The sequence below is a fragment of the Xyrauchen texanus genome, chromosome 28, assembly GCF_025860055.1.
Source record: "Xyrauchen texanus isolate HMW12.3.18 chromosome 28, RBS_HiC_50CHRs, whole genome shotgun sequence".
Classification (NCBI taxonomy): Eukaryota; Metazoa; Chordata; class Actinopteri; order Cypriniformes; family Catostomidae; genus Xyrauchen; species Xyrauchen texanus.
This window is the reverse complement of record NC_068303.1, coordinates 3,184,814-3,198,819: the sequence shown is the minus strand read 5'-3', so window position 1 is coordinate 3,198,819 and position 14,006 is coordinate 3,184,814. Positions and strand designations below refer to the sequence as shown.

Here is a 14,006-nt window from a genome sequence, read left to right as displayed (position 1 = left end):
ACCATCATTTCAACAAAAATTAATTGTTTTGATTAAAACTGCTTTATATTCTAAACTACATATATCAGATCCAATTAAAATATCTCTGACGAGGAAGGATAAGAAAACTAGTCTAATATCACGCTCTTTATAAAACTTAATGTCCAAATAAAAAGCTCATTAAAATCACTGAAAATTTATTGTGAATACTTTATATATTGCCCAGCCCTAATAAAACATATGCCATGATCTTGGTTTCACAAAACTCTCACCTGAACCCAAACATAATTTCATCATGTCGTAGGTGGGCATCGTCATCGATAGACAAAATAGCCTCAGTCTCGACTGCATCCCAGGGAATGAAGCGATTGTTTAAGCTGTTCTTCTCTGTACGTACCACCTGCAGAGAAAAAAAAGCCATCTGTTGTGTCAATGTGCCATATTGTGAGCTACTGCTGGGGTACAATATGGCATTATTAAAAGGTTTTAAACATGTGATCTTGTGCAACAACTACTAACCATAACTCTGGACTATTTCTAGGAAAGTTTTTAATAATAATTTCTACAATGTCACAGTTTAAAATTAAAATGTTGCTAGTTCTTGAACAACTTTGTAACCTACAGTACATCCATATCCTTAATTTCAAAGTTCCAAACAACTACTTAAATATGAAACATATAAAAGTCGGAAGAAAATTGGGTTACTTCAGAATTCTATTTGAGTATTAATTTCAGAAGCATAACTTTACTGTTGACTTAATACAGCTCTACTTCCTTTAATTTCACCAGAACTAATTTGGCTTGCTGCCCTAGAGACATGAAAGCTATTCTTCAAAGACACCAGAGTGAGCAGACCAAATCTACAGCAGAATGTAAAGCTGTGTTGGTCTATAACTTTTAAGCCTGTGAGAATCTTTTTTTTCAGATTGTGGTTTTTGCACATGCAAAACTCATCATCAAGATGCTAGGGCATTGTGAGTGGTTGTCTGGGCATTGCTATGCTGTTGCTAAGGTGTTTTGTAGCATATTGTTTTTTGCATGTTGCTATGCGGTTAATAGGGTGTTCTAGGTGGTTACTAGGTGATTACTCACTGGTCAAAATCAAAATAATCAACTACTAAAGGCCAAAGTTTACTTTGGTTCTACCTGAAGGATCATTCCAAATGCAAGTAAGCTACTCAATCCCTTTACATTTATACAGTAATGGCATACTACCTTCAAACTATCCACTTCATGGGCTCTGCCCATAGGAGTGAGTAAGGCATAGGGATCCTCACTTTCGATTAGAATTTGCCCTGCGAGTATCACGAAGCAGTTGTAGTGCGCATGTGTCGAAGATGTCAGTATGGGCTTGAGGTAAAGAGAGTTTGCTTTGAAAGGCTGAGCGCTTAACGTGAGACAAAACTGAAAACTGAAACCAAAATACACCCTAGACTTGATTTTCTATGGTATTCTGGTACCCAGGATTGAAGACTTATGGTCAAAAAATATTGTGTTCTTACCACAATGGGTAGCCCAATGTCTGGCCAGAGGAGGTCATCGGAAGGTGGTTTGGGGGAATTCCAAACTACTACCACTTTGTTGAGATAAGGAAGGCCATTTAGCCTCTCCAGTGAGTTCATAAGAACCTCCTCCCTTTCGTAAGTAAGCATGACCACGGTGAACTGCTCCCGTGGGAAGTTCCCTCCTAGTGCAGCCTGAAACTCTTTTCCAGATCCCCCAGAGCCTCCACCAATAGGGCGGAAACCAGTTCCTGACCCCAAAAACTTGGCCTCTGAGGGCAGTATAGGGTCCAGGGGAGTATTTGGGAATAGATGGAAAGGGCCAGGTGCACGATTCCAGGTGCGGTAGACATCAGCAGCAGTGTATGTGAAATTACGCAAAAAGCGGGGTGAAGCATAAGGGGGCTCTACTTCAACGGGCCCCAGATCCAGGTCACCATTGTCAGCCATGTTAGCATCAGTTCCTGCCAACTTTCCAGCTTTGTGGGGGATCTCCTGGGCAGGTTCCTCACGTATGGGTGCTGCTGGTATTTGGATGCTGGTTCGTACACTAGCCAGGATAGTGCTGAAGATGCTCTCTGAGGTGGAGAGGTATGTCTCCCAAAGAAACCGACCCTGCCGTCGCATCGCCAGAAGGTCATTGTCTGAGATACTCCGCAACAGAAAGTGCAACTCCGTAATGCGAGGCTTGGGTACCATAATAACTGCCTCACTCCAGCGTATGAGGTGATGGTAGGGCAACTTTGAGTGGTCGCCAAGAACCACCGGTATTGCCCCAACTTCCAAAGCTTCAAACAGTCTCATGCTACAGCCTGTGGATGCCACCAACTGTCCATCACCTGGAGATATCACCAGGGCAAAAGTAGAAACCTTTAGTACCTCTAAACGATCCTCACGCTCCCCACATAGTGCCCACTCTGTTGGCAAACAAGGCTTGGCCTGATTCTTGCAAGTGAACTCTACAAGAACCTGGTCAAGGTGACTGTCCTGTACAGCTTTAAGTGTGCCAATAATGCGATCGTCATAGTCAGCTGGTGAATCCCCTTCCATTTCCTCTTCAAAGGACTGTGGTGGGGCTTCAAGCAAACTGCTCCTCAAAGACTCAACTTTTTCTCCCTGAAAAGTGAAGAGGTACTTTCTCTTCACCGGGACTTGTGGAGGCACCTCTAGAAAGTTGGGCTCAGACAGGGCATGGACTAGAGGTGAGACCACCATGTCGAAACCCTCTCTATATTGACGTTCAAAGAAGGTAGACTGTGCTACTGCTGCTCGACCTGTGCTCACATTGTACAGGAAGTTCTGTGTCAGAGACTTTCTAGACAGGTGAACTAGCAGGTGGTTGTGGCCATCCAACCTCCAATATGGCAAAGCCTTGAGCTGCTTTTCAAGGTCTAATGGTGAAGGTGGTAAAGAGGGTGAATCTTGTACTTCCCCTACAAGCACTACATAGAGACAAGCAATTTGTGGATTATCGGTCACGTATACACTGCTTTTGACTGATGATGCAAAGGCTTGTTTAACAAGAGGATCCAACTTTTCACCCCAAGGATAGGATCCAGTGTCATAAACATAGACAGGGAAGCCAGATGTAAGAGGACATCTCGCATAATCAAAACAAGAATGCAAACGACAGTTTTGTGCTGATTTTGGAGGAGGAAACCCTGGATCATCTTTGTCAGGTAAAAGTCTAACTGGCAAAGACAGTTTTGGCTGGTTTTGTGCCATGAGTTCCTTATAAGAGTGCTCTGTCTGGCTGATGACATTCTTGAGTTGCAGCAAGTCCTGTTTGGCACTGTCGATACTACGTTTACAGGCCTCAATGCGTAGGTTAAGTCGGGCGATCTCGCCATTGAGTTCTTGGCGCTTTGCCTCCAGTTGAAGTAGCTCCTCACTAACGGATTCCCGGATTCGGCAAAGGTCTTGCACATGCTTGGCTTCACACAGCTCTCCTCCAGGTCTTGGCCCAAAGATACGCTTATCCGGCCCCCCTGCCTCATCGATTGTGGTGAGGTAGTAATGTGCAATGAGAGGGAAGAAGACCAAGATGCAGAAAAGCAAGAAACTGAGCCAGGTTAGTCGCACACGCCGGAGGCTGTTCCCGACGATGCCTCCACTTCGCTGCATCATGCAACTGTCACTCTCCTCCAAACCAGATATGTGAATGTTTCTGTTGGGGAGATTCAGCTGCCATAATGCAACCTCATCTGTCTTGTGTACCCTTTGAGTCTGAATCTTTTCCAGAGCTTACCTTCTTAACATAAGAAACCAGTGTCCTTGTTTTAACTGGGACATCTAATAAAAGGAAATTTCATCTTTCTCGTGACAGAATGATATCATCCATAAACAATACTGTCTTTCTTGTTGTATGATGTAACTTGATTTTAACACTATCCAAGAGAAGAGAGAGGGTCCCGGGAATCAGTGAAAATAGAGTGCCTTTGATTAAGATCCCCAATGGATGCATGACTGGTCTGCATTTTTCTTTGCCTCATTACAGCCAACACCGCTCACTCTTCCATTGTTGGAACTCACAAAGTGTCCACAGTGTGTCATAAACTCCCAGACATAGCCATCAAACTGCCTTGAAATGTTCCTCAATCTGTAAAACAAAAAGGGGGTATCTGTTATTGGCATGTCATTTGAGATCAGTAATCCGTAATTTAATAGCAGCATCAACAAGCTCCAACAAAGGCATTCCTTGGTTATATGATCTGATATGATGAATGCTTTAGATAGAACTTTATCTTTATTATGCACTTTAGATTGCTGATCATTTAGATTCATACTAATGATATGAAATGAATATGATAGATTCTGCAATTCATTATTATAAGGACACCTCAATCTTAATTAAGCCTAAAAGACTGCCAAATTAATGTTCTAATTAGTGATTAATATAATCTATCTATCAATCCATCCATCCATCTGAGTGTAGTGTAGATATTTGAGAGTTTTCTTCTGCACAAATCTATTGAGCTTTGACTTCATCTCTATTTTAGTCCAATCCAGATTTATTAGTTTGAAATTAAACAGCTAAAGAATAACAAAGCAATGCAAAATGTATTGGAATTGTTTTCAGCATTGAAACTTAACTTGAGTCATTTAAATAGCCGCATATTAAAAAGATGGGATGCAGGTCAGTCTCAGCCATATCAAATTCACTTTATGTTGCATTTGGTGCAGTGCATCCATCTGTATATTACACTACACAATTGGAATGTGTTCGTTTTGCACCCAGTGCCACAGAGAACAGTTCACAGCCATTTGCTAGATTCAAAACTCTCTGCCAGTGCTACGAATAACTTCACAGGCTTGTCCAATTCACTGAACACATTTTCCAGTATGTTGACAGCTAGCTCGAAGCCTTAGCAGCTGTTCTAAAACAAACCCACAAAGCAAACACTCCATAAGGCCTGCGTCCAGACAAAAACATGTGAGTTGCCTTTAGTGACTAGATCGCCTCCACTAGATTTACCAGTGCATCCATCAGTAAAAGCCATGGAAGATTTCAGAGTTTTATTATCTCTGGATGAGAGGAAATGCGGGATGATTTTCTCTTTAATGGAACAGATTTTGACATGGCCACTGCTACTGAAGAGACGAAAGATAGATAATCACACGCTGCCATCAAACCACTGCATGGCTTGCACACCATGTCAATCATTCACAACTCACATACTCAGAAAACAAAAGCACAAATGTGTGTTTTATATTGTGATAAGCGTCAGACATGCAGATAATCAGTAAGGCTGCATTGCAATTAACATTTAATATTAAGTATGCATCCTTAATATTTTGTGAGATTAGAATTAGTCCCAAAAGTCCCAAATAACAGAAAACATTGAAAACAGTATGTCAAAAGGTGCCAGGGTAGTACACGACTTCTAGTGAATTGTATGCTGTAAAATAAATAAATAAACACATACAAATTTTAGTTTTAGGCACAATTTATATTAGGGATGGCACAAGTCCTCCAGTACTTGGAAGTGACAGCAATGATCGATCATTAAGATCATGACATGACATTCCTCAAATTTGAAACTCAGTAACAACTACACAAATGTGACAAAAAGGGCATTATTTTTAATTTTGAGATTGACCATGTAATCAACCCTCTACAGACAATTTGGAGAAAGACTCGCCATTGGCTAGTAATGTTTTTTATTTTTTATGGCAGACTTTTGATGACATATAAGCGCAATGCAATTGTGTGATATATATATATATATATATATATATATATATATATACATATACATATACACACATACATACTTTACATACATACTGTACACACACCGATCAGCCACAACATTAAAACCACCTACCTAATATTTATGAATTTAATGGAAACTATTGAATTGCACTCCGTGGCACTTCAGAAAGTTGACGCTAAGCATTGGTGGCATGTGCTTACCTTTGTAGAAAATAAATAATTGTTTCTAATTTTAGAACGCATCATGTTTTCTGCCAGATGTGTCTGGTGTGCGACCCTCTTTAATTTACCATGCCACTCACACTTTACCAAAGTTCTGTTAAGAAATATGTCTGAAGAGACAAAGACTATAGTGCAACGAACAGCCCAATTTATATCTGAAAAACATCCTGATATATATCGATAACCATCGGGAAAATCAACGCATGAAAAAAGCATCAATCCCAAGCCTTTAAATTAAGCAGTGTTAGTAGCAAAAACAGCCTGTAAAATTCTAACACCCTGTCTAAAACGGACGCATTCGTTGACGTGATGCAATGCAATGGTTGAGACGTCTACACTGGAAGCTTCAAAGTGAAAATTCTTAAATGACGTAGAGACAGTTGTAACACTGTGAGCTCAAGTAGACTTCAGCAATGTTTAAATAGGTAAATAACCAGTATCATACTTCATTTTCAAAAGAAATCCACTTGTATAACATTTACTTACTGTAGAATTAATATTTTCATGTTATTGTTGCTAAATCGGTGTATTTATAGTCAACGGTTATAATGGGAAAGATATAGTTCTCACGAAACAGTCCACCCCGCTCGAGTCCGGTATAGACAGGGTGGAAAATGACCATGAGAAACTAAGTTATGAATGCTTTTGGTGCATGAAACATAACTAATATTAGTTGACTTTAGGGAAAAAATGTAATGCAGCAAAAGTACAGAATATGGCCCCTTTGAAGAAAAATTGCTCTCACACGGGTAGGCAAGACCCAACATACCTCAGTGCCGTCTATATTGTGAATTGACTCTCTAGGGTACAGATGAAGAGCAGAATACTAACTGCACATGGATCACACTGCCTCTGGGTTGTAAAGGCAAAGCAAATTTACCTGCAGCTAATATTTAAACAGTTTTGTAAATGGAAAGATTTTTTTTCAGTCTGGTCGCAGTGGAGTAGCTGCAAACACAGATGAAAAAAGGGATTTATGGATCCCTTATTATCCGTGAGAAGATATTTTATGCAGCACTGACATTTCCTGGCAACAAGGTAACGAATTTTCCCTCTGAGAAATTTCCAAGAAGGACCAATGTTAATACAAGTAGATGAAACATGCGCTGTACATTAAATCAAATATACATCCCTAAAGGTCTCTCAGTCAGAGACCAGAACTATGACTATAAAGAATGTTTCTCATGTGAACAGCCCCTGAAGGCCCAAATATACTTTATATGAAATCGAAGAATGAATGAGCGTGATGTCATTTAGAAAAAAACGTAACAGCTCGCCTGGGCGAACTTTTAGGAAAACTTCTAACCGACTGCTAAACACCTTACTGCCATTGGTCCACGTCATTTGTAGGGGTGACCTGGTGCTCCACCTACCTTGACACAGACAGCACATTCTGTTTATGTTGTTCAGTCAGTCAAAATCATTGTGTGCAGTTATTAGCAATTATTATTTTTGGTTTTGTTTAATTAGTCTACAAAAGGAATCAAATCTACTAAAATACTCTCAAGTGTCCGAACACTCATGTGCCATCTGCAGTGAAAGCCATTTACATCTGCCCAAAGTAAGCCTATCATCATTCTTTTGTCTTTATTCTGCACATTAACACTTTAATACACTGACCTTTACAGCAGTATCAGTGTCGCCATAAATAACAATAACAGAGTGTAATCTGCGCATATTATGGCTGCATGTTAGCGCATTAGCGCCATGAATTAGTAGTATAAAACTTTAAATCATCATCTAGTGGTTAAAACAGCTTCTTTTACTGACCTCATGTGAATTCTACTCATAGAATGATGAATAAAGTCATTGATAACACATTTTAAATGTCACATTAGTTAAGGTTTTACATGCAAGTCCTCAGATTTAAATGCTCCTCTAAACACCTCCCACAGCAGTGTGGCAGGAGTCTGAATGTTCGCAGTATACTATTGCTCAACTGTTTAGCCTTTAATCTTTTTACCTCTAAAAGAAGAATGAATAAGAACTTCTCCGGAAGTATATCGAGGCCTTGACACTAAAGTGATTTTTTGTTTGATACAGATCAAACATAATACAAGAACAAATTTCATTTACCAAATTAATGACCAAATAGATTCAAAATGACATCAGATATTATACCAAAATGACAACAAATGAAAATGTAGACCGCATAAAACGTTTTTCAGCCGTGTAGCTTCCGGAAGTGTTTTTCTCCAAAAATCCTTCATAATAGAATTCTAAACCATGAACCAAACAAACCAGCTTTGAAGTCAATCACAACACAAACTTCGATTTGAAGCAAAAAAGTATTTAAAAATTGGATAAAAAAAACAAACAAAGGTTTTGAACACTGTGTACATACCATACCAAAGCTTTCCGATATGTACAAATATATAAGTAGTTTAAGGGTGAAGGGAGACCGGCTCGATCACATCATTCACAATGCGTCATGGGAGCGCACGGTTGCTCCGAGGCACGTTTTGCAGGCTTTGTTGGCCCCGGTTCTCTGATTGGTGGATCTTTCTCTGTTGGACCATGGGTAATGTAGTTGTTTACCATTAATTCTGCTATCAAACACGATTTTTAAACAATGAAGTTTAAATAATGCAGACTGATGGTTCAATGTAAGCATATACCATTGATGAACCACCTCGGGACTCAAGGTAGGTCTGTTTTTAAATGTTTATAAGTTATCGTTGAAAATCATGAAAAGAAATGTATGGGATTTTTACTTCCGGAACCAGACTGTTGTGCTCTATACGAGTCAAGCTCAACTGACAGAATTTGTGGCATTATGTTGATTACCACAAAAATGTATTTCAATTCGTCCCTCCTTTTCTTTAATAATTATAAAAAAATTGGTTTACAGTATGACACTTTGAATGGAATTGGATGGGGCCAATCCATAAACGTTAAATTACTCACTGTTTCAAAAGTATAGCCACAAGATGTGAACAATATGCATGTTAACATGTTTTTAGTGTGATAAAATCACTTACTAATGTTTTCTGTGATATATATAATTTTATAAAACTTCTTTGTCAAGTTATACATGGATGTATGGATGGATGCCATAATTACGTAATGCTGTACACCCTAAAACCCACAAAAACTGTAACAACGTCAATTTAAGCAACTTCAGAGCTCAAATAATACATACGCTTTAACAGAAGAATTAATGTAAGTGCAATTATACAATTATAAGCTTCATATTTCTGCCTTTAAACCCTCCAAAAATTGGCCCCCTTCACTTCCATTTTAAGTAAAAGCTGTAACCATCGATTTTTGCTTCTTTCATTTTTTTTAAGAAAATGAAGAGACGAGTCGAAATGATCCTTTGTGTGATTGAGCTTTACTTGTATTGAACCCAGTATAATCCTTTAACTCAGAAGCATTTAGTAAACTAGGACAAGATTTTAGCTTCTACACGATGTTGGGTTGTTCTTTGGGAATTCTTCTCCCTTGCAGGAAAGATCTGGCAGGAATTTCTCACAGATGATCTCCAGAAAACACTCCAGATGTGCATCAGTGTGTCATGCTTCTCCTAATGCACTGCTGAAACAGTATCTCCCACTGAGGTAATACAGCTTGTCTTATTTAATTATTTTTGATGTATTACTAGTACAGGAGAGATATCATAATGTCAATATGATGGCAAGAGTTGATTTCACTGCCAAATGATAGAAGCCAACCGATGTAATAACATTGTAAGTAAAACAAAGAATACTGCAAAGGTCCAAACAAAGCCTTTCATTTTTATCTTGTGTTTAAAGTAGGCCAACAAGCTACAAATGTTCTCTTTCTTTTGATATTCTAGCGTGGTCTCCATCTTTCAGCTCACTAACTAGTGCTAGCAGAAGACAATCTAATTTTTTCATCTAGATTTGATCAGGCTGTCTGCGCCAGACAATACATCTTGCAAGATGACCACGCCTGGATAGTTTTGTCACTTGTAAGCACTAACAGGTCCCATTGCGAGCCCCTTACAGCGGCCATGAGCCACATTTGCATCCTGTTTGCTCTGTAAGTGTTTGGAAGAATCCCAACCCCAATTTCAATCCTTTTCACACTGACTTGGTGCATACGCCCAGTCTCTCCCTTTGGGCAACTGAAAATCAAAATGCCCAGCTATGTTTCTTTCTGAAGTTTACTAGAATAGAATGTGTCAGGATTCTGAAGGACAAAATACATCAAAACTTCCGAATAGTCCCTTGAAAACAAGGCACAGTCTGGCTTCTACAGATGATACTTTATTTCTCGGTTACAAACCATTCCACATTCGCAACACACAAGGAAATACTCATTCAGACAACTGACAAACCATCAACTATTATATAAAAATATAACTTTCAGGATGACTACTTCTGTGTGTAAATTTACAAAGCTCGAAGATTTCGCTTTGGAGGCCCGAGCTTTAAAACTTCTGCAATTTGGACAAGCCAGAGCACAAAAGGGGTTTACAAAAAATACCAAAGACGCGATCGGCCCTTGAGGTAGATGAAAAGGTCTTTAAATTCTAGACAACTATCTTGTATGTGCAGAATCCCAAAACAAGCAGAAATCACACTGCAATGTTTGTCCCCCACATGTAATCTCTACATTTGCTGTCAGTCAACACAGGAATGCTGTTGCTTGTACTCAGAGAACAGCCGCAGGCAGCAGTTTTACCTTTGAATGTTACTGCCGAATGTTCAAAGTGCCATTACTGCTTCCTTGAGACCTAAATGCATCATGGCATAAACAACATTTCCAAAGTTTATTATGGATAATCTAATAAACAGTCTTACAAGTACTCTCTAAGCAAGGTAAGGTCTTGTCTACATTGAGAGTTTTGCTGCATACTTCACATACTTCTACATACAATGTATAGTTGAAGTCAGAAGTTTACACATAGGTTGAAGTCATTAAACCTAATTTTTTAACCACTCCACAGATTTCATATTAGCAAATTATTGTTTTGGCAAGTCGTTCAGGACATCTACTTTGTGCATGAGATAAGTACATTTTCCAACAATTGTTTACAGACTGATTGTTTCACTTTTAATTGACTATATCACAATTCCAGTGGGTCAGAAGTTTATATGAAGTTAACTGTGCCTTTAAGCACTTGAAAAAATGATGTCAAGCCTTTAGGTAATTAGCTTCTGATACAAGGTGTACTGAGTTGGAGGTGTACCTGTGGATGTATTTTAAGGCCTACCATCAAACTCAATGTCTCTTTGCTTGACATCATGGGAAAATCAAAAGAAATCAGCCAAGAAAAAAAAAATGTGTGGACCTCCACATGTCTGGTTCATCCTTGGGAGCAATTTCCAAACACCTGAAGGTACCACATTTAGCTGAACAAACAATAGTACACAAGTATAAACACCATGGGACCACTCAGCCATCATATAGCTTAGGAAGGAGATGCATTCTGTCTCCGAGAGAGGAATGTAGTTTGGTGCGAAAAGAACAACAGCAAAAGGACCTTGTGAAGATGCTGGAGGAAACAGGTAGACAAGTATCTATATCCACAGTAAAATGGGTCCTATATCGACATAACCTGAAAGGATGCTCAGCAAGGAAGCCACTGCTGCAAACCGCCATAAAAAAGCCAGACTATAGTTTGCAAGTGCACATGGGGACAAAGAACTTAATTTTTAGAGAAATGACCTTTGGTCTGATGAAACAAAAATGTAACTGTTTGGCCATAATGACCATCGATATGTTTGGAGGAAAAAGGGCGAGGCTTGCACCCTTTACCAACACTTAAAAAAATTACTCAATTTGTCGATTACTCGATCACATACATATTTGAAATCTCATCGCAGCAATGGTGACTAGTTTTTTAAAAGATTAGTTAACCCAAAAATGAAAATCCAGTCATTGTTTACTCACCTCTGTGTTGTTATAACCCCATAAGACTTACTTTCTTTTTGTTAACACAAAGGAAAACTTGTGAAAAGAAAAACTGTGCTGAGTGATACAATAGCAGTATATGGTGACAACCACTTTAAGCTTCAAAAGAACACAAAAGTGTAATTCCAGAGTGTAATAAATTATTTTATGCAACTCATGTCTTGTTCTGAAGAAATGCGATATGGTTTGGTGAGAAACGAAACAGAAATCGAATGTATTATTTAGAGAAAATCTTTGACCATTGAACTCCTGTGCACGTTCATGAGACAGACTGCGTGCGAGATTTAGAGCTCCTTGCATGGGGCATTCAATCGAAAACTAATTTCGCTTCAACAGGACCACCAGCGATTTACCAGAAAACCCAACATGGCTGCATATAAACCAGAGAACAGAACCTTAAAACATGTCTAGCAGAGGGAACAGGAATGTCTGTCTCTTTTCTGAACATGTGTTTGAGAGACAGATTCCTGAAGAGACCTCCACGAAAACAATCGGTAGGTTTTAAACGGCAAGTGAGATGCTGACTTCAATATAATGTTATTTGAATGATTTTGGACCGGTACCAATTTGTAGCCGACGGGACTCAAGGCGCGATGCCAAATATAGAAACCAAGTGATCGACAGAATGTCCCGTCGCTCGCCACAGCTACTCAGTACAAAAACTCTGATTGGCATGGTTATTTACTTTGACATGACTATTATTGCATGTTGTTTGGCATCTGGTTAGGGTGTGACTGTAGCTACCTTCAGTCCCATCTCTCTGTTTGATGGACTCCAGTTCAAACAAATAAGGCTGTTCATAGAAATGCATCTATTTTTCGACTACAAACTCTTCATGCATGTTTTGTAAGTTCTGTTCGCTGGTTTGTTTTCAGCCGTGTTGTGTTTTCTGTTGTTAATATCTCTGGTGGTGCTGTCAAAGCAAAACAAAATGAGTTTTCGCTTGAACGCCCCACCTCGCAAAAGGCTGCAGCGTACTGCTCTTGTACAAGGAGCTCTAAAGCTCATGTGCAGCTGTCTGTTGAAGATTTTCACTAAATAATACATTAGATTTTTTTTGTTTCTCGTCAAACCATTCCTACAGAACAAGACATAAGTCGCATACAAAAAATGTATTAGTCTCATAAATTATATTTTTGTGTTCTTTTCAAGCTTGAAGTGGTGGTCATCATAAACTGCCATTCGTATGACATCACTGAGCACAACATTTATTCACAATTTCTCCCTTTGTGTCCAGAAAAAGAAAGAAAGTCATATGGGGTTATAAGAACACAGGGGTGAGTAAACAACGACTGAATTTTCATTTTTGGGTGAACTATTCCTTTAAGGGTAATATAACACAAACACTAATGATATGAATTTACATTAAGTAGTTAAGAAAAACTGAAAATTCAGGCTAAAACAAATTTGCTAGATGTACGCTGTTAAAGTAAGGTAAAATACATCATTGCAGTCCATTAAAAGAGTAGCCTACGATTTTGACCCAAAAAGCACGTATGGACGGGTCGAAAATCCACCAGAAATATGATACCAGCTTACTATTTAACATTCAATGGTTCAGAGCACTCTAATCCTAATCTTGAATACCTCATAGTTTGGATATCACACAAACTGGAATCCAGCCTAGCATACCTAGTCCAGTTACCTAGCTTAACCTCGGCTCTCTGAGGAATAGAAGTGAGGTACCAATAAAAGTGTTTATTCCTGTTCCAGCTCAGCTTTCAACTTCAATCACAATGAGGGGAACTGAGCAGAAGTCTAATTTTATTCAGGAAGTTGACAGCCAATTCTTGTTGCCTACAGGCATGTTTAATGGAGCTTCAAGAGAAGTCACATGAGAGCGCCAGCATGGAGTCATCTCAATCCTTTCTCTTGAGATATACAGTACATTTCTTTCATTAAAACATTTATAAAAATAAATATGATATAAATTCAAAGTAAAGGAATATGGAGACAGCATCAACACAGTATGTGCACTAACAATCAGTTTGAGTATTTCTAACACTTAGCCTAGGGTTTGCATGATTATTAATCAATCATATTAGTATTCATTATGTGATATCTTGGGAGTTATTTGTCTTGGATTATCTTGTCTGGCACAATATTCTACATCTGGAGATACAATGCTGACAAACTACTGCAATGCATGCAACAAAAGTTCTCAGTCGACTCGTCCCTTGCTTATTTAAAAAAAAAAGGAAAAT

The 14,006-nt window shown here is 38.8% G+C and overlaps 1 protein-coding gene across 1 annotated transcript in view; it reads right to left on the bottom strand.

Moving 5' to 3' along the window:
• LOC127621622 (exostosin-like 3) overlaps positions 1-14,006 on the bottom strand; it is a 38,279-nt gene that overhangs the window by 8,924 nt on the left and 15,349 nt on the right. The window contains exons 2-3 of the mRNA XM_052095300.1: positions 1,482-4,080; positions 252-379 (exon numbers count right to left, since the gene is read on the bottom strand). Of these exons, the coding sequence (XP_051951260.1) occupies positions 252-379; positions 1,482-3,608 (2,255 nt within the window). The 5' untranslated portion in view covers positions 3,609-4,080. The remainder of the gene's footprint in view (positions 1-251; positions 380-1,481; positions 4,081-14,006) is intronic.